At 35.4% G+C, this 27,307-nt stretch overlaps 1 protein-coding gene across 1 annotated transcript in view; it reads right to left on the bottom strand.

Annotated features, from left to right (window-relative positions):
- The window catches only part of PRKN (parkin RBR E3 ubiquitin protein ligase), a 654,450-nt gene that overhangs the window by 354,610 nt on the left and 272,533 nt on the right, over positions 1-27,307 (bottom strand). The window contains exon 5 of the mRNA XM_065731250.1: positions 15,234-15,317. Coding sequence (XP_065587322.1) covers positions 15,234-15,317 — 84 coding nt within the window. The remainder of the gene's footprint in view (positions 1-15,233; positions 15,318-27,307) is intronic.

Here is a 27,307-nt window from a genome sequence, read left to right as displayed (position 1 = left end):
TTAAAGTCATCCTAATAAAATAGATTGGACTTTTTCCATTTTTTTTTCCTCTCTTGCTCAGAACCCAATTTAACGTGGCACTTAAATTCAAAGTTAACTTGAAGCACTTCAGCAATCATGAATGAGGCAATGGAAGTACATGTTCAACTGGAGTACGTAAAACATTAAACAACCTGTAACTAATTTATTTTCAACTTTTAAAAACAAACCCACAATCTTTGTATTTTAGGTTTTCTTTGCTCTTTAATTCCATTTTCTTTTTCCTCTGCTTTTTTTTGAAATGGTAAGATGGATTTATTTTAATGCAGTAGAAGACCTGAAAATATCTTCTTCATTCAGAACATATTCCACACATAACACAGAACTAAGAGAATACTGGAACAAATAAACTATAATCAAGGAAGTACATGATGAGAAGATATATATATATATATATATATCCTTAGCTCCTATAATAAAACTTTCTCTGGGTCACAAGCTAGGAAGAAAAAATGAGCAAAAAGGAACTAAGCTCTGAAATACATGTAAAAGCCTCAGACTTTTTTAGAAGATTTAATATTCAGAGACTTTCATGTGAAAACAACTAAAGTCACCAAATTAAAAACAACAACAAAAAGAATGAGGCTACATTCCCTAGCGACTCTCTCAGCCACCCTGGGAAAATTACTCCATATACTTCTGTTTATCAGTCTTAAAACTGCTTTAAGAAAATTCCTCTTCTAATTACATTTATAAAATGCTTTGGTGTTTCTGAACAGAACATTACAGAATGCAAAAATATTATCTGAAATAACAAAAGGAATTGTTGCCATCCTCAGAAACTATATGCTGAGAGATTGCCTGTTTGAGAAAACTAGATTTAAAAAAGTAAAAATTAGTATTAAATGACAAAAGAATAGAGGACTAGTTAAATCTAGAGATAAAAAAAAAATCTCTTAGGTACTATGTTGAATAGTTTTTCAGATCAAATTTTCAGGATTGAAGAATACAAAAAGTCATTATGAGTGTGTTGAGACTAGCAACACAGTAAAAATAACTCATGTATGAAATGTGAACCCTCGTAAAAGACATTGGTCTTCACAGTCCCCAGCTCTACAGAGCTCAGCAGGACAGTGCTTCTGTAGGCCTGAAACACCAGTGCTGCACTGGGAGCTCTAAAACACAGCAGATCCATGCCCTGAAAACGCAGCATGGTGAGCAGCTGACAGTTCTGGCATTTCCACATTTATTTTTAATCATCGTAATACATATTCAAACAGTTGTTTGAAGGATTTTAAAAGGCATGAACTTGATTAGTTTGCAGTTGCAATTAAAAACTTAAGAGGCTTGGGTTTATACATCATGTGAATAATTCAGAAATATTTGTTACGTAGGATATGTATACAAGATTGTATTTTAAACATGCATACTACTTGAAACTTCAGTTTTAGCAAACTTTTTCACTTGTAGGCCTAGAGAGCTCCCTGGGACAGATCTCTCCTGTTCCCAGAAGAGGCAAGCAGCAGCTATGTACCAGATTTGCCATATCTGAACAACTGGAACACTCATATAATAAGCTCTAGTTACACTTCTTTAGATTAACACCAAAATATCTTTCCATACTTAGTTTATATGCTGCAGTGTAAGACCTTATTTTCACAATTTTCACCTCATTAGAAGCAAAGTTTACAGAAAACATAAAAAGGACACGTAAAACTTTATGCAGTCTACATCCCTACCTGACCACTTCTAAAACACTTAAAAACAGTAAAACTACATTATACCACCATTCTGTGTTTTTGTTCTCAATTAGTAATAAATAAAGAAACAAAAATTTGATTAACAACATTTTTCGATTTTGTTAAGTATTCCTGATCTGAAATGAGTAAGAATGTTAGGAATATACTGAGAAAGCTTAGAAAAAAATTCTAAGTTCTGAAAGTGAGTACTTTTATGATCAACTTCTATTGCATTGAATACCTTTAGATCATTTTCTTGCCTAAAGGCATAGTTCCCATGAAATTGTGAACATTCTATTAAACATTACAAATGTCATCCTCTTGGCAGTACATCTGATAGATTGTTATTCAGAGAAAGGAGCAGGCACTGCTGTTACATACTCTGTTACTCTGTCATTTTCTTCATTCCTGTTACCATATTTTGTGTCATGCAACACTGTAAAAATTGCAAGGGGGAAAGAAAACGTTCAAAGATGTGCGGTAACTGCATGCAGCTTTCTTCCCTATGAGGAAAATATACTCTAATTTCTCAAATACAAACAAATAAACAGCTTATTTAAATTTCACAAGAAAAAAAAAGAAAAAACTCACCCACTAAAAAAAAAAAGACAAGAAAAAGAAAATCTCCCTATATTCTATCCTGCCAGATAAAGGAGAAGTTTGCATATCCCTAATTTCTGACTACAAGCAAACTGTCTTCTGGATGATCAAACTGCCATAGTAATTAAAGTGATCAAAGTGATGCTTAAACCTTCACTATAAGACTACTACCTGACAGTAAATAATGCCAGACAGTCCCAGACAAACAGTACCTTTTTAATGGGCATCCCTCAGTCTAGTAAACATATTGTTAGAAACAGTACTGCTCTTTGCTAACAAGTACCAAGATAGCCTGCATTTCAGCTGATGCACACCCTAGGCACGTGGCAGACCTTCTACATACACTTCATACCCACTGCAGTGAAAACTGCTTCAAAATTCTAAGGAAGCTCACACTGAATACCTTGTTCCCTTTTATTAATAAAAGTTATGGATTTGAGTTAAGGCCTTAAGGTGGTGGTGTTCTGTGTTGGTTTTTTTTTTCATGTATAATGCACACGTTTACTTAGAACTGATAGGTAAAGCTATTTATTAAGATATTGAAAATACAGCTTCCATTTTTAAAATGTTTAGCCCTTATGCACCTCTCTTCATGTCTCACCAGAATTCTTATCCTGAAAGAGAGAAAACTTCAATGTCATCCTGGCACACTTCTGTGATAAGACTTCACTACCTTTTCCAACTAAAAACTTAAGCAAATATTCGGTGTATATCTTACAACAAACTGGAAGAAATCAGCTTCAGAGCAGCCTTCAAATTTACCATGTTTTCAGAGCAGCTTAAGGAAGTTCTGGGACCATCTCTGAGAAGAGACATTTTAAGGTTCAAGAATCCCAGCAGAATTGGAGGCAGTGGCTTTCCTGAGCACAGGAATCTCGCTCAAGTGAAAAATTCAGAAAACGCAACACATTACCTATATATGGACCAGGGGCCATTTTCCAAGTCAAACAAAGAAGAAACATGTTAGACAGAAGGGCTGTTCAAATTCCACTGTTTAGATAATGACAAACACTGCACAGCCAAAGGACAGTTCTTAGGGATGACTGCAGTCAATTGTTAAATTGATCTGTTATTGGCTCAAGATGGTGTTGTACATGTAAGACTGCTCCACTTCCTTCTGTGAGTCAACAGGATTTTGACAAGCTTTTGTTCCTGGGAGACATCTTGCACAAAAGAGTGGCCTCACTACCTACTTCCTTATTTCTTCAGGCAGCCCTAGAGATAAGAGCCTCAAATCAGGTATTGGGCACTGTATACTTCATGTAGTACATGGATTTATGGATTTATTTATGGATTGCAATTCTGCGTGGTTTGGTTTTATTAAGAAAAGACTCCAAGTCCTAAACAACTTCTAAGATTAAAAAATTTTTATCAACCATAATCAAGTTTTAGTAACATATTTAGGTCTAAAATCAGAAGATTCATAAATTAAAACATAAGCATTGCTACATTTACCTAAATCTCAGATGAGATTTGTTTCATTTATGTACAGAATTCATCTGGAACTGCTCTTGCAACTTTTATGGCTAATAAATTAACTGCTACTGTCATCAGCAGTGCATTATTTTAAGATAATCTCCATACAATGCTATTTCTTTCTTTTTTTTTTTACCTAAGGTTTCACAATCAGAATCAAACTTTCTCTCTATGGATTTCCTGTAAGTCACAATCTCAATGCCTGTTTGCAATATCAGAGGTATAAAGACCCTTTTAGCTGACTTTCCTAAGCTGAGCATGGGTCACCTTCTAGACATATCAATGATAACTGTACTCATTAAAAAGTTTACATGGATGGCCTCCTTGGTTATTTAAAAGCAAAACTTGTTCCAAGGGAAAGGATTTGTCCGCAGTACTCAAACAGCATTTAAGCTGCAGCAGATAACTGTTTAAGTATTATCTGATCACTACAAAAAGTAGAATCATGTATGTGATTCATTACTAGTAGTATATTAAGACTAAGCAGGACAATAATGGAGGTTAAGTGACAGTGGCTCTAGAGGTGTATGATCCTTAATGGATTTTAGAAATGTAGTGGTGCAAAGATTGGAGATGTTGGTCACATTAACTATTTGCATCTCTATACTAATCTTCCAAAAGAAGCAATTTCCACAATCAGGTAACATTTATTTGCTGTCAAAACAGAACATTTCTTCCACTTTTCCATTTGAAAATAAAAATAAATCTTTATTTTCAAAAACTCAGTACTGATCTCAAAGTTTCAGTAATTCAGAACAGAATCAGAATAATCAGTAAAACCAAAGAAAAAAAAGTTTCAAGCCTTAAACTTTCAAATACTAGAATCTCTGATGTAGAACACTCAGTAGAACAGTACAACAGCTCATGCCTTTATGGGACTCAGTGAGAAAACAACACTTAGCACAGATCCAGCACTGTATAGGGTCCCTTGTTAAAACAGTAAATAATCAAGCAGATCTCAAAACTAAGCTGAAACGTTTTTTGAAAAGAATGATAAAGTGATGAGATATTAAATTCAATGCCTGTAAAAAGCATATCTTTAGATTTAATTTGGCAATAGACAAAGGCAGCATAAAAAAAAAAAAAGTCAAAGAACCATGAGTATCTGCTTCAGAGTAGCTGGTTAGCATGTATTATAATCAGCATATCCTAAACATTAGTGCTGATTTCTAGGATTTAAACTTCCCCTTAAATCTCTTTTAAAGTAGAATCCAACTGTTCAAATTTCTTAGTAAGTGTTTCCTGTAGAGAATCAACACTTTACTCTGAGCTTAATTTCCTCAGGCAATCAGATTTGATTTTTTTTATATGTGAACGTCAGCCACGAAAAAGGCTCAAGGAGGGAAAAATCTCAAATACCATATGACATCAGATCCTCAGTCTGAGCTTCTTACAGCACAAAAAGTTGTCTGCAATTAGAGGTTTGAGTGATTTCTTTCTTTTTCTACCACACCAACAAGCACTTGCAGTTAAGACTGTGATGAAGAATTTTAAAAGATTACAGCATAAATCTAAAATGTATAAGAAACAAAACTCCCATACTTGAATAGAAGTAATTCACAGGTGACAAGTTGTGCTATCACCCCCAAAAAATCTCATGTTGAGATGTCTGCAGAGCTAACAAGTCATAAATATCTAAGAAAATGAATAATTTCTGTAACTAGCTACCTTCCATCAGAACTGCATACAACACAGCCAGTCTCATGGGCCAATCTGTAAATATTGCCATGGCTCTGCCATATATACATTAGATTCCCATCCATGTAATCCTGATAATAACCAAAATATTTGAATTTTATCCATCCCTGCATATCAAAGAACTATTCAGGTTCAAAGATGATGAAAACAAAAAGGAACTGTTAATGCAACAATTACAAGGTTTTCAGCCTTCATCTAGTGTCACAAGTGTCCTAGAGTCTCACACCCATCAACTACCAAATTATCATCAAATGCAGATGATCTACAAGTTGTAACAGAGCCAAGAGAGAGTAAGCACTAAGATACTTCCCATTTAGCACTCAGCCTGCCTCAGGGGTAGCATCAGCACTTCCGTAATGCAGACAGAATTAGGCTGTATTGCCACAAGTGCGGCTCTTTGCCTCATCTCTGTACCTCAGCTTTGAAAAGTGGAATGTTTTGTTCTGCTTGCCAAGCCTTTGTCCTCTATTCTGGAGGTAACAAGCAACAACTACTGTCCTTGTATCAGAAGACATCCCTCTTTGGAAAGTAACTGCAGGTAAGCAGGTACCCCCACATCATCATTTACAGCAGCTCTTCCCCATAGATAGGCCACAGGCATCCCAGCACTTAGCAACAATCAAAACACCAGTGTGCTATTAAATCTGCCTTAACTGAAACCAGGACAGGAAGGCAACCAGGGAAAACAAGTTCATGGATTGGAAGATGTCCCAGATGTAATGCACTGAAGTTTTTGTTAAAACCAAAAACTCAGTTATCTAGTGACCTGAATTACATTCTTACCCAGCATCTGAAAACCTCAACTGCCTGAGCCGAACCTTGACATTCAGTAATTTTATTCAGGGTCACAGAAAACAATGTGGCCTTCTGCAATGTCACTTGACTGAAGAATGAGTATTTTTTCTAAGAAAATAATTTTCTTATAGAACACTAAACCCTATCTATTTTATTTTTATTTTATGTCTCCCCCAATTACAGAAGGGACTTCACGGTTCTTCTAACCATTGCTACTTGGTTTTGACCTCAGGTTGTTGGTTGCATTTTTATTAATATGGACTATTTCAACATTGCTCTTGTCTTAGTTCACATACTTTATATATTCTTGAAGAATAACTGAGACTTCTACTGTTATTTAGAATATAGTTTAAAGTTTAATTAAGCTGTACATGTCTGGTAGGTCAGATTTATCTAAGCTAGAAAAAGCAGTCAAAGGAGATTCTCATAGAATTCCACCACAGCAAAAACTGCTTTACAAAGAATTAAGCGATTGCAGCAAATCCTTATTGACAGGTTAGTGATCCTGCAAGCAAGGCACTATTGTCTAGCGGTGTATAAGGCAAAGCCTCCAGAAATAAATCTGACTCAGTCACTATTGTTGTTTTTCCCTCAACTTCACAACTGCAAATTTATAGGGGGCTGATATTTTTTGTTTGAAAACAGACACAATTACACCTTCTAAGGCATTCCAACAGTGGTGTTTAGTGAGCAGTTACTTCTTAGTGGTTAACTTAGCCTGCCACACTGGCAGCAGAACTAAATGGCTTTTCTTTAAAGCAAAGGCAAACGAAACTAACCAGTGCAACTTGAAAACTCCCGTGTCGACTGAGATGTTGCAATGGCAAAGCAGCATGAGAACGAGACAGAGCTTTGCACATCAAAAGAATGAAACCTGTGTTTTCTCAGAAGGGGCCTTTAGAATCTCCCCTAATTTCCTGGAAGCAGTGAAGCGCATGTGGCTTCTCAGACCGAGCCAGAACTGCAGTTACTTTGCTCCTATGCTTTCAAGTATTACAGTGGAGAAATCGAAACACTCAATTTCAGAATGCCCTATACATTTACTGAACTCCTAAAGAGCTACTGTGATGTACAGTGTAACTGATCAGCAGATTAATTCTGAGACTTACAAGATCTCACAAAGACTTGCAAGGACTACTTTCTGGAATGATACCACAGTCGGAGGATAATTCACTCTTGACAAATGTAAGACATGTCTTAAATCATTAATTGTGCTGAAGCAAAAAGTATACTTTAACTCCAAGCATCCTTGCAGCAATCCAGCTGAAGAATTAAATATTTCTTAAGCTGCTGTAAGAACTTCAGTAAGATATTTTCATGTATTTATACAGTTAATTAATAATTATTCAAATTGACATCCCATTGGAGCAGCTGCTTAAAACATATAACAGTATTAACTACAGCAGATTGTGTATTTAAAGCTGGGTGTAAACTTGAAGTATCTTCCTGTGCCGAACCATTAAGGCAGAAAACAGGGTCAGAAAGACATCTGCCATGACAATGTAAGCTTTCAGGCTTGAAACAAAAAAAACTTCTGCTTACATGTCTTTTCTGAGCTAGAAATATACATTATATGCTGCAGACAACAACACTTGCTACATCCTGTATAGCTGTAACATTGAGAAATCAGGCATCTCTGACAGTAGTTATTCAAGAAGCATCCACGTTACTGTGAACCATTAGACACAGCGGTCGTAATTCGTAGCAGTGTTCCCAGCATGAATTACCCTAGTGAGAAAAACTCTCAGATGCTGCTGCCACGTTATTTCCGCACAACTATAGAGCCTATAAACAGTGTGTGCTCATCTTAAATTTCATTCTGATTTGTAAAAGTGAGCTTATTTCATAAGCTGTATGGACAGAAGCAGAAGACACATGAAAGAACACAAAACCTGATCCTCAGTCAGTAATAGGCACAGTCCCTTGAGGACAGCTAGACCAAATGTAAAGTAGATAACGTTAATCAAAACCTAATGCACTCAAATTTTAGAATCTCAGACCAGAACACTGAGCATGCATACCATAGGTGGGAAACAAATTTTATGGCAAAGTAAGTTTCACAGCAGTTTTTAGATCTAACAGCATGTATCCCACAATACACTAACCTGCAAAATGACAGTTATTAAACACTCAATCACAGCGCTTGCTAGATGTGAATGAAGAGCGTGCTGCTCCATATAAATGCTGCCTGATATTTCTGAGGATAGACTCCCAGATAACTGTACTGTGCCTTAACAAAATCACTTTCATCCAGTTTGATTGCTCACAGATGACTGGGAGAACACGTCACATGCTTCAGTGGAAGTCCAACGCTTCAGTCATCATTAATGAATTTACAACAGTTGCAGACAGCAGCAGCGTACTGTATGCGTCACATGCAGCAAGCAAAAAAACACTGTGTAGGCATTACTGAATTACAAAAGACCATCCTTGAACACACTAGAAACATTGCCAGAGTGCATGCAAAAATATGTACCAAATATTCTGTATTTCAGTTGAAATTTGGGTCTGTTTTCTGAAATAGAGTAAGTGTAATGCTAAGATTTGGAATGGATTCTGCTCTTCCTTCTTGTGTTTGCCAGTTTCAAACTAACTGCACTTAATTCATAGTTTCAGTTATTGTTTAGGCCCCTGAATGCTTGTAAGTTTTCTAAATTTTAATAGATCAAACACTTGAACAGTACAATCTCCTCCACATAATCTGTAGAAATGACTTGTAGAGCAATATACAACATAAATAGAATGACAATAGTGCTGTTCTTACAACCAGGCTCAGGACTGTATTATGACAGTAACATGTACCAGTGGGAGTCACATATCCTCCCATATTCCTCTCAGGTATAAGAACATCATATACTGAATTTGGAGTGTGCTTCCCTCTTATATTTAGCAAGCTGTAACTAAATCTCTGTGTGTGCATACACACCCCCTGCACAAAAACTGAAGAATTTGAGCATGTACATAGATTTTGATGAGTTCTTTGTCATATTTATCCTTTTAATCTCAGTCTAATAATATATTTAACTTCTTCAAGCCACCTCCTTTGGTAACATTTGGTTATTTGATAAATGGCCACGTAGATCATAACCAACCTCTTTAGTCCCCTGTCATGTCTCAAATTTCATTAGTAGTAGATGTCTAGAATATGTGTAAGTTAAAAACAAAAGCACTTACCAACAAACAAAAAATACTATTCTCCCCCCTTCTCCTCCCTCCTCCCCCCCCAAAACACACACACAGGACAAACCTAACATGCCCAGAATATGTTTCAACCTCCAGCAAATCAGCAACTTGCAGCTCAGATTTCCTAAAACAGAAAACCTATCTTTGCATTTATTAGTAAGCAATGGATTCCTCAGCCTTTACTTCCTCTTTGAACACATTTTAACTTCCATAATCTAACTGTGCAATAGTGGTTGTTCTGAACACTGGAAGATGTCATTATCATGCCGAAGTAAGGAATATCACAAACCTGGCACAGTAGGGCAACATTAGTGTTGTTATGTCTTTATGACAGCTAATATAGAATGGATACAAAGAAGTTGTTGATGCATTGCAGCGAGAAAAATGTTCCCCAGACTTCCTAAAAGACATAAAAATGTCAAAAACTTTAAAGTGAACTTTCATTTTTCTTTTGCTTGCTGATGCATCTATCTCTCTTTCAGTATAGTCAAGGAAACCAGAGAGGTAGTGAGTGATAAAAAATTTTGTTGCATCAAAACTGTCTCTGCTCATATTCCTTAACATTGCACCCTGGACATTGACTATCTTGCAGAATAAAAATGATCTTTTATAAGATAGTTAAGTGCTTTTTCAGAAAATCTAGGAGCATCACAAAAAAAAAAAAAAAAAAAAAAAAACACTGAAAACTTCATAATCAGAGCTATAAGACTTACAAAAAACTCTAACAGGATAGATCCTCAGCTCAACTGAAAATGCCTCTTAAATGCTGAGGCATCTACACTATCCAAAAAAGTTCTGAAGAACCATCATTGAAGGAGCTGTGAAGTTGTACTCAAAAGAACTGCTTGCTCTCTAAAGGCAATTTCAAAGCAAAACGTAGCAGTCAGGAATGATGATGCAAAGTAATTGTTCGCTGAAGACAAAGTAAGACACCAGAAAAAAATGCTCTGAAAGTATGATTAATGTCCATGTTTTCAAATCAGGCTTTCTGGAATTGAAAGACAGATGCAAAAAATAATGAGCAACAAAGGATTTCTTTTTTCTTTCAGAAGCAGTGTTAAGCACTTAAGGAGAACATCAAAGAGCAAAGAATTTGTTTGAAGAAGGCATTGTAATCTTCAAAATATTTTATTTGATCTTTTATAAAGCTGTGCATGTAAATAGAAGTGGTGGTGACAATACAGGAGATGGGAGCTTCCCAAAATGATTCAGTGCAGAATATAACTGTACAAATTCCTCTGTGTTTTCCAAAATGTCTATGCAATTTCAGTCGAGAAAAATGATTAGGAACTCTTATTACTCTGTTGGGGATACAAGGAAACTGAAGAATAACATCAGACTGAGTCCTTGGATCATTTTACATTTTTTATGATCTCAAAAACAATGAATTGGTTGAAAAATGTATCTTCCTACAAAATACTTCAGCAAAAGAGTAATCTGTGCAATATGTAGCTAGATGATCTAAACCACACTCACTATATTTGCTAATGGGTTTGATACTTGGTTTTGACCCATAAAATGTGTCCAGTATACTGTGAAAATGCTATTTATTTATTTATTTTTACACTTGAAAAGAATGTATATTCTTAAGGAAAAAAAAAAAAAAAACAGCAATCAAGGATAGATCACAATAGTAAAAACCACCTTAAGCTTTCCCTTCAGGATAAATAATTCAGTTTTTCTGTCTTGGTACAGAACTATTTTATAGTTCATTTTTTTCTTTTTACCAATCATAGATTTTTCTGCTGTAAGAGTTGGAGTAACAGAATTCTTTTTATAAGAAAAAAATTGATTGATTCCAGAATGAGGTTACTCTGAAAATATCTATAAAACAAAGATCTAATTATAGTTTTCCAAATATGAAATAGGAAAGCTAAAAAAAAAAAAAAGACAAAAAAGACATAATCTGCAACTACAATGCAAAGAGCTCCAAAATACATTACAGACTTTCAAAAACTAAAAAAGTCCAATGTCTTGTTTCTTCATCATTCACTTGTCCAAAATAAGTACTTTCTCCTTTAATTTCTGTAAGGACATTAAAGACCTCAAAACCACACAAAAAATACTGTGACTTAATTACAGTACTTTTGTAGGTTACTCTGAAGTCTGTGCTATTTTCTTTGTTGCAACTCTTTTCCCTATTCCTCATCCACACAGTACCACAGAGAACACACTGGTGGTAAAGTATTAACAGCATTTAGAGACTGTTTTATATAGCAAATTTTACAGGAACAAAACCCTATCATGTCATAATCTAGGACAGCTTTATATGGGGTAAACTAGGTAATTACAGGCATGTAAGCTTGACGTCAGCCCTAGACATAGATGGTATATAAATAAAGGAAGAATGGGTAATTAATGTCAAACAGCAATGACTTATGGTAAGTAGATACCATCAGAATTACCTGACATTTTTATGTGATTACAAAGTTTAATGAAATAAACTTTTTATACAGGTTTCGCTGTGGCATTTTGTATAGAACTGACATTTTGATTAAGAAATCAAAACACTAAAATTGATGTTAGATGGATTTAACTGGTATGTTTCAAAATATTATTTCCCACAATGATTCATCAAATTGTATTTTCCAAGGTGGTTTAGCAGTGATCATCACTTAGCCCTTTGATACACAGAATATTTGTTATTGTTCTGGAATGAAAAGTAATTACTCATAAGCTCTTAAGAAGGCAAAAAGTCACAGAGAGAGAAAAATAATGACATGAACAAGATACTGAACAATCCAAACAAACAGCTTGCTCAGTAGAGATAAAAATCACATAATATTCATTTTTAAAACAGCCAAAAATACAGTTGCAGTTTAAGAAATAAGAGCTGTATATCCAGGAAGAAGAGACCAGAGCCATACATACATAAATGATTCTGCTCAGGGTGACAGTGATTGGAAGGGACTGAGGCTTTCAAGGAATAGAGAGAGAACAGAAAATGTATAGGAAATATTCTGGTTGAATCTTTTAATAAATTTGCTGGTATGTATGCAACTAAGGACAATGCATCACTTCTGCAGTTAGCACTGATGATACATGAATGACATTACACCTTCATCTGTCTCAACGGAAGTTATCTTCCATACACTCTAGAAACATCCTAGACTGCTTCTTTTGTGCTACACTGTATTTCCAGCATATATCAGTAAAGTTGAAGTCCCCCATGAGAACAAGGGCTGGCGATAATGCAGCTTCTCCTAGCTGCTTGTATAATGCCTCATCTGTCTCTTCATCCTGGTTAGGTGGTCTATAACAGTCATCCAACAGGATGTCTTCCTTTATGGCCCTCCCCCTGATTCTTACCCATAGAGATTCAACCTTATCACTCCGAGCCCCAAGCTCAACAACATCAAATTACACTAACATAGAGAGCCATGCCACCACCATTCTGAAGAGCATATAGCCATCCATTGCAGCACTCCAGTCATGGGAGCAATCCCACGGTGCTTCCATAATGGCAACTAAGTCACAGTTAGCCTGCTCACAACGGCTTAGACCTCCTCCTGTTTGCAGCACATGCTTTGTGCACTATTGTAGAAGCACTTCATCTGAGCCCTTGTCCCAACCCCACTCCCATCATCACTCCTCTGAGCTCATCTCCAGTGGAAATGGTTTTAACCCTTCATACCTAGTTTAAAGCCCTCCCAACAAACCCTGACAGAAAAATGTTGAAAAAACAGCTCACTTCTATTTTCCTGAGTTACAGGTGCTGTTCAGCTCTGAGAAAACACGCATTTGAATTTTAACCATGTGGTACAATACATATACTTAAATTTTATATCATCGTACTATTTTTAAAGTCTTTTTCTCATTTTCATCTTCTTCGAAGAATCCAGTATGATTTCCACTAGCAGCAATTTCATCATTTCAGTGTTTTGTACAAAACAGTTCCAAGACTATCTGAAAATCTTATTAAAATTAAAGAAATATTGTAAAGCCTTGAATAAGTACTTTTCACACCGATGTGCACCCTTTACACTAAAAAAGAGAAGTAGGTTCAGGAGAATAAGATAATTTCTGTCTTTTTAAAGGGAAACGGGGACTTAATCCTTTCTTTAAGGTTAGCAGTAATCTTTTTGATTATGCAGCAGTTTGGGAATGTTTCCACTATAACAATACATTAGCTGACAAGAATCCAAATCTGTTTCATTCTTTAACGAATCCTATCAGAAAAAGGCCCATAATGACATGTGAAACCAATACTCCAGCTTTACAGATTTGTGAGACTCCAAAAGGTAGAATTACATTTCTATGCAAGGGAAAAATGGCTCTTCACCTATGAAACAAGATTTTACCACCCTACAACATGTTTTCTGACAATTCTCAGCAAAAGAAGGATCTCAGAGCTCAGATCTTGTAATTTATTCGTGTTTTATTGCTAATAATTTTCAAATCTCACATATCAGTAAAGCATTCATATATTTACTGATTTGAGAAACTAACCATGGTGCTTTTCTGTAACTAAAAGAACAACACTTGGCTATCCATCAGTACTTCCATCCAACAGGAACCGTACTTCCATCCAACAGGAAGTACAGTTAAAGCTATTCAAGATGTAACTAAATAATGCTCATGTGAGAGAAATATCTACGATTTAAGTAACATCCGTTTCAGTGGTCTTTGGATGGACCTATATAAAGAATTGTAAGAAAAAGAACTTGGGGGAAAAAATTACGTTATATCATATATATATGTGTGTGAAGTGCTTTTGGAAGAAAACATTTTGAGACAGCTACCAAAAGTTAAATCTTCTGACTCATTTAGGGATGGATCCTGGTTTGTGAAACAGCTTGAAGGACTCCATTTAAATGTGTCAGGGTGAACTGACTGCAGTCAACTTTTCAATTTTTACAATCAACATATTCAAAGTTTGTTTAAAAAGTGTCTGAGTCCCACATCTGCATCATCAGCAATCAAACCAGGTTCATGCTGTAGGGACAAACGGGTGACGTGAGATTGGTCTTATCTTTTACGCACATAACAATGTTCAACAAGGCTGATGCACTGAAGAGCAGGTCTAGCACTTGCTGCTTTAAAAATACTGACTGAGACATTACTATAAGGAGCACAGTTAAGAAGCCCAAAGCTCCAAGGCATCAGTACACAAAGATGATCAAAATTCCCATTATGTTAAAACAACTGCAGGGTGCCTAAATCTAGATAAAATGCTTCCTGACACCATCTGTGAACAAGGAAGATATGCCTATGAAATCACATGGATACACTTCTTCACAACTGCCTTTTTAGGCAGCTAGAAGAAGACAAAGAAAAGAGCACATTAGAGTCTGTGAGCGCCTCTCAAGAGAGGCATTCACGATGTCCCAGTCTGGAAAAGCTTCAATGAACAAAATCCTCTCAAAAGTACATAGTTGTGTGTTTGTCTTTGAAAGCAGCGTCGAGAAATAGCACAAGTGAAACTTCTTCCTGAAAACAAAGTGCTTCTAGGACCTCTTTAGTATTAAATACCATTGAACAATATCTAAAATAAAAAATATCCCCATATATATATAGATAGATAAAGGGAATTTTTATTTCTGCTCTTCTCATTCTAAGCATTTGAGACACCTATGCTCTTTCTTGCTCAGGCTTTTCATTGATGTCACTTCGAGAAACAAACTGAATAAACGAAGATGAACATGTGGCAGAACAGGTAAAGTCACCAGCAGCACAAAGAATCAGCTTCTGCTAAAACATTTGAAAATCTCTAATGCAAATCCTATAGTGCCATAGTACTTGGAGAAAATGTGACTATCTTACCGCTGTGCTTCCACTGCAATTTGGGGACTGGCAAACCCCTGTTATTCTGTTTGGAATCAGCACATCATCCCAGCAAGATGGGCCCTTAAGAGAAAAACAAAAAAAGGGTTTTTAAACGCTTAATAAGTAATCATATAAGAGTTGGTTTTGTTGTCTCTTTTCCTGCCCCCCTTCTTTTTAAGAGTTTTTTAGAGAACTTTATTAATTTAATGCTGAAAGAATACAATCAGGTGACAATATTCGTGAGTAATGTTCAGTCATTAACACATAGTTCATGCATTCTGCATTCAACGTGAGCAGGAGTCAAACAGGAGGTGTCTTCTCAGCTTAAAACTGTGAACAAATCATTATTAAAAAGCTACAAAGATTCATCTTCCGGTTAACCTACAGTTTACTGAAGGCAAAAATGAGAAAAACAAGGACACAAAGGTTGGATGTGGAATACACAGCTAGAAATATAAGAAAAAAAAGGGTTAGGAAGCTTTTCTCTATTTTCCTGTTTAAAGTAACTGTTCATCTCTAAGTACACCAGAAAGCACAGATAAAAAGTAAATTACTATAGCATCATTAACATTTTACATCTGCAAATTATTACCATTAACAAGAAGATATGACAAATAAGAACAGATATACAAAGACATGCATGGGAACATTTATAAAAATATCAGCATACAAGAACTTTCAAAAATTAATACTAACAACATTTATTTTAATACTAATCTACATCATTAACATTTAATATGTAGACAATAAAAATTAGCCAGGCAAATAGATATGAAGCATAAATATACCTACACATACAGAAAAGAGTAACTAATATAATAAAATATTCGAGACTCTTAAAATCTCAAGAGTTTCTGGGACCAAAATGCCATCCAGTATTAAAAATCTACTGAGGTCCTGGAGAGGCAAATGGAAAGATGGAGTTTGTGAATCTATTCTTTATTTCTTTCCTAAAAATTACTAAAATGTGATTGACTTTGCTGATCTGTACTAAGCACTCAGGTAGCATTTAGATGGAATTATCTGCCATACCTCCTAGACATCATTCCTGAATTTTAAGTTCTCAAAATCCATCATGTAAATACACAATCTGCATTTATTTTAGCAGTGCACATCACTTAGAATTAAATGCTTGTTAATATTATCTGCTACTTCATTGGTCAGTAATCGAGCATCCTAAAATCTTCATTCTTCATTTCTTCAGACATCATTTTTCATTCTACTATAGAATTTATCGTGGAAAAACATAATCACTGTTCTACACACCTTTTCATGCAAACCACACTGTGAACGGTATTTGTTTCTACACAGATCACTGAGGAATGTCATTGCTCATCTAGCTCCCCTATGAAGACTGGTCATTGCAGCTCTCCTTTCTTTCCTTTCAGTAAATTGTCTGTCCATGCAAAAGTCTTATATGACAGTTATAATTACTGACTTTAAGGAGGCTGAAAACTATATCAATATCTTTTGGAAATCCAAGTACCCTGTAATAACTGTAATATCCAGAGAACTGTTAAGAGGAATGCTGTAAAGTCATGACCAAACCTTTAAAAAAGGCTCAAGTTATCCTTCATGACACATATTTATATACTCACAGATTCTCTACATTAGAATATTTTCTCCTACGTCATTCAATCCTGGTTTCAGACTTAATAGCACTGACTTTCTAGATTTGTCCTGAAAATTTTCTCCATTCTTTCTAGCATCAACTACATCATGCACTTACCAGTCTTATGATGCCAGAAGGACTTTGTAAAAGAGATTTTGAGTTCTGTTCCAAGTTTTGCTATTTCATATTGAGTCTTTAGGAACTCTTGAATGCTGTCTTGCTCTGACTACGTTTTCTCCTTCCATTTGCTCCAGTAACTGCCCTTACCAACAATAGCTCTTCTGCCAAATCCACAGAGGGGTTTCTAAGGAGAACATTTTATTTTCCCCCATAGCACACATACTCGTTTATCCCCATAAATAGATGAACAGGCTAAATCTGCCTTTTCTTATGCTTTAGAAGAACCTGACAGTTGTTCTGTTGTTTGCAAGTAAAAAACTTTTTTTTTTTAACTTGCACAGCTGCATTAAAAAATTTAAGTTACCCGAACCACTTAAAATCTACTTATTTGTATTACTTTTCTGAGAGATAACCCCTTGACACTAATAGCCTTCCTTCCTTTTTCTTTCTCTCCCTCCCTACTGTTTATTCACTGTAGCTTCCTTTCAGTCCTCAAATTTCTGTCCACATAATTTTTGATTCTATTACAATTTCCATGCCTCCTGAAAAATTTAACTCTTGCCAGCTGACCCCTTCTAAAGAATTATCCTTAATTACATGCTACTTCTCTTTTTTTTAGATTAAGCACAATGTATGTGGCTTTCAGACTGCTGGAATTATGCTGAATGTAAATATATTACAGTCACTGTTAGTATACACATACATGTTCTTAAGACTACAAACGATGTATGGTGCATGATCTTCCCTAGCAGGTTATTTCAACAGTTTTTTCATAAGACACTCTGAGAGCACCTAAAAGCTTAATCTTGGGATCACAGTTTGACTCAATACTTACCTAATTTACATTGAAGCAATTTAAATATCCCATTATCATTTTTTTTACCATATACTTCTAAACTTTACTGGGCATGTTAGACACACTACCTGGTCAAGTGGCTGCTAATGGCAGTCTTACATTTTTCCTTTGCAGGTATGTAATTTTATTTCATAAAGATACCGTGCTACTTGCTGACTTGCAAATGCAAGACTAATAAGGTAACAGTTACTTAAAATCTATCCCTCTTCCTTCATAGTCCCATTTGTTTGCTTACGTTTATTAATTCCTCTAAATTGGAAAAACATGTTTTAAGCATTTTCATTTATCTTTAGATAATCCTTATGTAATTTATGTTCTGGAAGAGACTGCTGGCAAAGAAGGGCAAGTACTAAGAAGAAAGAGTGCTTTATAATTTATTAATTTTTTTAAACACATCCTAACACTCACGATTTTTCTGATCCCATTAATAATATCAACAGTAAATCTTCCTGTTACATCATTCCTCATTAGTCAGTTCTGCTTTTAGCTGCATGACTTTAAGACTTTCAAAGTCAACAGTGTTATCCAGTACATACACAAGAGCCCCACAATTGTTACAAAATAAGGTAATATGAAAGTTTCACGAGTAAAAGCAGTTCTGCAAGTTTTATCAGCTATGGCACTGATTACATTGATTGCGTAAGTAGAAAATATTTAAGCCAAAGTTTTTACAGTTAGTCCTTTAACTATGGGGGTTTTATGCATATCCAAACCAAACCAACCAAACCAAAACAATGGGGAGGTTTTAAAGTATTTAATAGTTTACAGTACCAGGTCAATAATCAGAAAAAACTAAGAAGTGATTATGCCACAGTCTCCTAGTGTTTGCAAATGCAGCAGCTGACTTGCAAAATATAATCAAGAAAATATTCTTAAAGAAACCAGAATGGAATTCATGTGATATTCACTCTTGTTAGACTTCAAGAACTACAACTAGCATGAGATCAACTCCAAATACATTTAATATGTCAATATCTTTTTGTTTACCGATAGGAACAAAAAAATTATTTGAGTTTCTTGGTTACCTGAGGTCCCATCTAGAAGGGAAAGCTAATGCAATACATAGCATGGTCTGAACTCAGTCCTCTCACAGGCTGCAATCATTTCCATTGCACATCTCTCATTCACAAGTAGTTTTCACATGGACCAACTCTTTGAAATGAGGTCATCTTTCAGTTAAGGCACGTTAAAAACAGTGAACTAGTATCACAGTCCCACTCTATCAACAACTAATCAGCTGTTCACTCATTTTAGCCTACATCTTCATAGTTTTGTTCAGAAAATAAGAGCTCAATAAGAGTACAATATCGACTTCTTTTCATTAAGTGTAGCAAAAGGCATACAACATAAAAGAAAGTCAGATGTATTTGGCTCTTCTGAACAGCATTTCATCTCTGCTCCAACAAGAGGTCAAGTTCCTAAGTTGATCAAACAGTGAACATCCAAGAGGCACTCACAAAATATAGTTTTGAGTCTGACTGCGAGAAGTATGAGGAACAACAAATATATGTACATATATTTGAGATATATTTCCTTTTGCTGTTATATGTGTATATGTGTAACTCCACTATCACCTTCATCCATGCTTTACTTCACATATTTGTAATAAGAGCAATTCTCCTTTCCCAGACCTGTGCTAGGCATTCTTGATGGTCATATTTTACTATTAGTGAGAATGCAATGTACTTGAAAGATTTAATGTTTGAGAATTTTAGTTTTCTATCTTCAGAAAATGGAAAAAAGACATACATCCTTGAAAAAGCACTGAACTATGAGCGCTAATTTTTCTTCAATTACAACACTACTAAGCTTTATTTCTATAATTGTGCCAAAATAGCAATAGGAATTTTGGTGAGATAAGCATTTTGAAATGCATGTATTTGGTTGCTCTTTCTCAAGTCTTACTGAAATCTGTCAAACTGCAAGACCAGACAATCACTCTACAATTCTGATTGTTTTAGTGCTTGTAATTATTAGTTCACATTAATCAAGAACACACTGTGAGAAGGACAAAGCCGCCTGACTGCAAGATTAAACTGACTCCCTTTCTTGTGCATAATTATAGAGAAAAGCTATACAAGAACATACCAGACATTTTCTGGTATACAAAATAAGAAACAGACAAAATAAAGATCTATAGGAAGAACACCAGTTTATCATTGAATTCAGAAAAGATAATGTCAAATGCAGCTGAATATTTCCCATACAAATTGGCATGGAAATTTTCCTGCTTTGGGAATATGGAAGCTGTTCTTTATTATTTTTTTTTTTTTAAGTGAGAAGCCATGGAAAAAATTAAAAATCAGCAAATAGCATATCAGATTTGAACTAAAGTTTCTATGCAGTACACGAAGGACAGAGATGATTGAGATGTTTTTTCCATGTATGAGGAAAATACTGGAAATGTATACACATTCATTCTGCCATATATTGTACTGGTGGACAGACTGTACAGCGGACACCGTACTCCCAGTATACTTGCCACCCCATAGCCAGTAACTGACTTAATATTGTAGAACCATAAATGGATTTCAGCCAAACACTTAACAACAAGACAATCTCTGCAAACAGAAGTAGTTTTAGAGATCTCACATGACAAATTATTCAAAGTGAAATTGCTGACAGAATTGTTGACCTGCGAAGTCAGAGAAAGGTCAGAAGCAGAGGTCAGCGATGGATTCCAGTAATTTAAAGTCTCTGAATCATTAAAAGGCTGAAAACTACCCATGTATTTAATGCTTTGTATTTTTCCAGCTTTATATTCTCCCCTAGTGAACAATATTCAGCAGAATATCATTAAAACACATCTTTGTATCTGCTAATATCTAAACGAGAGACATAAATCATGAAAATGTTGAGCAAATGACCCAACCAAGGGACAAGTATTAATGCAGAAGGATTTTTAAAGTAGCATAAGAAATAATTCTAGGTACTTGAGAGGGTTTAAAGTCAACATATTCACTGAAAAATGGCTAAATCTAATGCATATAATGCAAGCCATGCAAGCACCTTTGCAACATACTGGGTATTAACCTAAATGAGAGCATATGAAGAGTTAACACTTGCATGGTGCCCCCCCTCTCAGCTTCCTTTAGTAGCCTGAGGAAATGAGAAAGTTCCCCAGAATGCAAGGATTGTTCTAGGAAAAACAAAAACCAAACCAAACCAAAAAAAAACAACACAATTTTTGTCATTCCATAGTGATATCTTCGTGTAGATATCCCTGCTGTTAACTGCTTTCATTTCCAGCCTGAGAGGAAATTCTGGCCCCCATATATAGTAGCAACTGAAAAACTTTTTTTTTTTAATGACAGGATTTAGTTATTAAAACAATAAAGCACATGTGTAGCTTTATTCGTAAGAAAAAATAATATTATAGTTAATCACATTTTAAGTCTTCACAAGATTGAATCTACTAGTTTGATTTATACTGGTATCTTAATGATGAAATTTTCCTTGCAGAGTTCTCTACTTAGCAAATTGACAGTTTTATGTCAATAGTTGTAAGTCATTGGAAATGAAGTAGCTAAAAATTTGCTGAGCCGCATGAAGTTGTGTGATTAGGAAGACTCCCTCTATGCTAGTTATTTCAAATCAAAGATCAGAGAACTATATACCTATGTGAAAATGCAAGAAATTGTAGTGAAATAATTTATATTATTTTATTGATCACTACTTCCCCTTTCTAATTATACATATCATCATTAAAAAAAAAAAACTATCACAAAATTTTTAAACAGCACATGGATTTGTTAGTGTAATCCCACTGATTTCAACTGAATAACACAGCTTCACAGAAAGACATTGAGATTAAGGTTTCCACAATCACCTCTATATCAGAAGTATTTTTAAGTCAGCACTTCGTTGCCATTTTCTGTGTAATATGGGCATAAAACTGATTGTTAAAACTACAAAATAAGTGTCCAAAAATAACTCCTTCAAGACAAAAAGAGAGGAAAAGAATAAGAATTCAAGTACAACTGCACCTAAGAAATTAATCTAAAGGAGTATGGTTGTTGTCTGACAGGCATATAGAGAGTCTAGAAAGAAAAACAGATACAAGTTTATGAAAGAAGAAATGGATATAAGATTTTCCTAACGAAATTAAAATAACGCTATCCAAGTAACACAAACTGTAGAATCCTAATCTTCAAAGGCAAAATACATGATTCTTCCTTTCTCTGGATGGCATTACATGCCCAATCAAGATTGAAAGAAAATAGAGCAGGAGAAAACGGTTGTAATCTCAAGATGTCATGCATCTATTATGCCAGTTTAAAACAATACCTTTTTTAAACAATGTAATACCTCTACTGAGGCTCAGATATCCAGGAGATAAATAAAAATTTACAGATATCAGACCCTCGTGCCATCACTGCAATAGTGACTTCCCAAGAGACTCCTTATAGAGGCTAAATCAGTACGAGCCAAAGGAGTTTAGAGTTATGAGAAGTCAATGCTTCAAAGGTGCTTCTTCCGGACCATATGGAGCTGACTATCTGAGCGCAAGAGGCAACCCACCTGTTGCTCAAGACAACTCTCTATATTAAAAACTTTAATTGGAGAATTAAATAGTTTTGGCTCAAATTGGAAAGTGCAAAGACTATTTCTGAAACGCTGTTCATGTTCCCCTCCTTTCAACCCTAGAAAGAATACTTTCAAAGGTGTATGTGAACTAAATGTGAATTAAAACTTTATTCATACCTCATCTTCCTTGAAAATGACAGCTGCCTTCAGTACATGGATGTCACCCATCAAACTTTCCAGGCTGGGCTGTGAAGAGCAACCCTAGGAAAGGCCCTTAGGTTGATAGGTTCATAAGGTTGGAAAGGACCTACAAGATCATCTAGTCCAACCATCCTCCTATCACTATCCCTACCCAACTACTAAATCAAATCCCTTAGCACCTCATCTAAACGCTTCTTGAACAGCACTAGGGATGGTGCCTCAACCACCTCCCTAGGCAGGCCACTCCAGTGCCTGACCACTCTTTCAGAAAAGAAATGTTTCCTCAGGTCTGATCTAAATCTTCCCTGGCCCTAGACCTAAGGCATTGCCAGGGCCTAGCTGCAGAAGGCAGACTTGCTGGGCCCCAACCCACAGGCCAGGTCATCCCTTCCTCTCACTGCAGGGTTCACCAAACCACAGTTTTGTTTTTGGCGCAAGCCAAAAGCAACTATTATTTATCATAAAGATGAACTATTCCTAAACGCTAAAGCATTACCAACTGTTCTGTAAGTCGTTGACCAGATCAATTCAGCCTGCAACTTACAGAGCTCTGAGGGAATGTCAGTATAACTGGGATCACATAATGAGCCCTCATGTCCTTCTGCCTCTTCAAAACTGGGTGGTTAAGGTTGTGATCAGATTTCTGAGCTGAATATATTAATGGATTTCATCTCTTCACCAGACTTCCATAAGCCCTGTCTTAGCAGAGAGAAATAGCCCTCACTTCATAGTCACACCTTACTCATGCCACTGCTTTTTGTCAGTACGTACATTTGTGAACTGTTTCCAAGGATGAAGTATAGGAGAAGTAAAATTTCATCAAAAATCTCTGATGAACACCTTAAGAGCTCACTACGAAATGCAACCTCTGCCACTGAACAAGACTTACGCGTTAGTTTCACAAAAACAATGATGAATATCCAACTGGTTTTATGATTTTGTTACCCTCTTTTTTTTTTTTTAATTCAAATACAAAAGATTAAAAGAGATAGTTACATATATATTAACTATATATATTTTATGAGGGCTGCACTTAAAGTAATGCCTCCTATTTTATTCTGGTGATCCATGATGTCAGAGGCAGGTACCAATGGTATGGCAGTAGAGGCTGAATCCTCAAGAAGGATTTTAAAGTCACTTAGCAAAGAGCTGAGCTAGAGTATTCCCACTATAGACAACACCCAGTGAAGTCCTCAGCACATCCATTCCCTTTTAAAGTACTCATTCCACATGGGAGTGCCCATGCATTAAGTACACCAGATAATTACATGAAAAGAAAAAGCAGAAAAATGCTAATGATTTCTAAGAATAAATTTCTCCATTGATCAACATATAAGTCAAATACAGAGAGGCCACAAGCAAGAGACAACTTCCTTAAGGTGCTCAAGCAAATTTTGCAGTCACTATAGTTATATGAAACTGTAAAAATCAAGATTACACAGTGCAGTACCTGTAGAAAATAGATTGCTATACAATCAATTTTTTTATTTTACACATCATCAGAAACTCTGAAAGACAAAATCTCAACAACAGCATTTCTAAATTCCAAAGGAAAGATAATAGGATATCAAAACCAAAAAAACCTGAAAAAACAAAATCAAAGAACAGGCTGCTAAAGCCTGGCACTGCCACCTTCGCTACATTTTTCCTTGACGATAAAGTTGTTGTAAACTTCACCTGTCCACTAACCTATTTACATGTGAATATATCTTCTGGTGTTCAGAAATACAGAAAACCCTACAATGCAGTGGATTATTCAGATTTATTCAAGATTCCTTCATGGTTACACTGCAGAAATGTTACTGTTCAATATAATAATAAAGAAGCAGGATCCTAACACACGGAAAAAAAAATATGCTTATTTAAGCACTTTGCTCATGCATTTAACTTGTGTTGAAGAATTAAAGCCATAAAATTAAAGCCGTAAACAGGCATGTCTGTAAAAACTTCATGACAGATTCCACCTGTAAGATAAAAACCTCAGCTGGCAGGCAGATATCTTAGTCTACAAACACCAATGTGAGCAATAAGTATGACAGTCTAGGAAGAAAAAGAAGAAACAGGGAAAAGGACCAGCAAGTAAACAACAACAGAAAAAGCAGGAACCAGAAAGAGGCAAACAAGCATCCACCTCTTTACAATAAAACTGCTGCATAACTATTGCATGATTCTGTCACAAAAGATCTTGTACAGTATCTCCTCTCACAGCAGAAAATTCAAGATCTAAGAAGCTATTTTGGATTAGAGTACCTTCATTTTATCTATATCTGATCTGCTATGCTGAACTCCTTGAGACAGGCTCTAATGAAAGACCTGTATGTTGCTAACTCCACCAAATTCAGATGCACGAGCTCTAGAAATCCAACACACAAGTGAAGTTCAGGACACTGTCACTGACACTGCATATACAGGGGGGTTTCAAATCGATATGAAATAGCCACTGAACAACATCATCAGCTAATCCAGTATCAGATTAACATGATTGCTACTCCTAAAGCAATGCTTTAAAGGCTGCAGCCTTTTCTCCTTTTCTTCCGTCTTATAATTCTTCTTGAATTATATTCTACACACTGGCACAGTTTAACTGGAACAAATATTATTATGTATATATAGTATTATTTTACATATATGTATATGGAAGATCATAGAATGGCTCCGGTTGGAAAGGACCTCAAAGATCATCTTGTTTCAACTCCCCTGCTATGGGCAGGGTAGCCAACCACTAGATGAGACTGCCCAGGAAGACATCAAGACTGGCCTTGAGGCATTTGCCCCAACCCTGGAGGCATTCAAGTCAATCTCTTAAAGTTTTCACCTAAATCACAGAAGAGTTGAAAAAACTCAAGATAAAGAAGCATTTGATTCCAACTCTTGCACTGACAAAAGAAGCTTTTGAGGAGGCCTCTATATGTGAATCAGAGGTGCCTTTTCCCTTGAATTTTCCAAGAACTTAATGCTGTTTGTACAAAAGAGATCTCTGTGAATGTCTTGAAGGAGATTAAGCTGAATAAATGTCTAATCTCTTTGTATCCAACACTATTTCTAGGAGTTGACTAGCTTGAATAAGACTTTTAGTTGTAACTAAAATTCCCGTGTTCCCATATTTTGAAGAGAGAGACACCTTCAAGTTTTAAAAGGCAAATAAGGCATCATGTTTCAGGCTCATCAGTGATTCCTAAATTTAATTTCTGGTTTTCTGGCACATCTTAGAATGAGATTCTTAAATATAAAATGAGTAATATTCCACTCACGGATGTTATGTATGAATTTTCTAATCTCCATGAAGGTAAGGTATGTCTACTAATATATAACTTCTACTAAGATATTCTGAAAATACATAATTCAGGATAGATAACCTAGAAGCTACATAAAATATCATTTAATTTCAGGTTAAACTTCAGATTATCACAAAATTTTGAACAACAGAAGTAAAAAATGTTATAGTTTTGAAGAAATTATAGCTACATTCTATTTATTAGGTTAGTTCTTGATGAGAATACTTAGTGTATAAGCTGAATGCATTTGTTTGTTAACTTGTTTCAATGAGCAAACCCTCAGAAATGAATTTAACCTTCAATACTTCTACCTTGCATTGCAAACGTGCTTGCATTTCTAAAATCTTTATTACATTTTATTCCAAAGACAGCTTCCTCTCATTGCAATCTTTTTGAGTACCTTTTTCTTTTGTCAGAAAGAGAACAAATTACTAAATTATGTAAGCAATTTACAATGCAGGATTATCAGTATCTATCATTATGATATTGTTTTCCTTGCCTAGAACTCAGCGTAAACCATGACAACAAATGAAATTGAGGTGATTGACTAGAATTAGTATTATGACTAATTCACAATTCAGTGCATATGAATTAATTTAATCATTACTTTTCATTCATCATTAGCAGACTTCTCTATAAGAAATTAAGACATAAGGAATCAGATTAAGAACTAGTACTTCGGTTTTAATCAGAACATAGATGTGCAATACATTGCATGTTACTAAAACTGCAAGAGTTCCTCAAATGCGTGTGCCAGCCAATATACTCAGTTCTGCACTGCTGCCATTTATAACTGTACCACTACACTAGATTTTCTTCAATGTTTAGTTTCCATATCAGGTACAAGTTGTTTTTCAATGTTATTTTATGGTCTTTACTTCACAATTTAGTCTCTTCTGGTCTGAACAGATATTACATCTGCAGAGCAATCAATAGCTCAAAACTGCAACTGTGTAAACAAGATGATTATAATCTGAGGTGATGGTATCTCTATGCAAAGCGAAAGCCACGTGCAACCTCTTCACTACTACTGAGTGCACACAGCAGGCAGGGAAAGGTAGCAGAGTATCTCCTGAAAACAGATAACAGATACTATACACTGAATGTGTCTGATGAAAATCAAGGTTCAACTACACTGAATACCTCCTGTATTAGAAGAAAACCAAATACTCATCAGTTTCTTTACCCACTCTCTCAACTTATGAGGTTCTTAACTTGTTTATAAATAAACACCAAGAGAAGTGGTAAAAAAAAAAAAAGTTACCACTCGGTCTTAATGTCCTGTTGTCAGCAAGATATAACAGAATTTAATGTCTCTTCTCATACACACATTACTTCAGAATACAAGAAACACCCATGATCAGTAAAATGTTTTACTGTAGATAGACAGAATTGTAACAGGACTAATATTTTATACATTATTGTAGTTACTACTCTTTTAATTCATGAAAATTTTCTTCCATTAATTCCACTTGAACAA

Source organism: Cyrtonyx montezumae, unplaced genomic scaffold, assembly GCF_038088225.1.
Source record: "Cyrtonyx montezumae isolate F1298 unplaced genomic scaffold, pur_monq_1.0 scaffold_0, whole genome shotgun sequence".
Taxonomy (NCBI): Eukaryota; Metazoa; Chordata; class Aves; order Galliformes; family Odontophoridae; genus Cyrtonyx; species Cyrtonyx montezumae.
The sequence above is the reverse complement of the archived record's forward strand: the minus strand, read 5'-3'. Positions and strand labels throughout refer to the sequence as shown.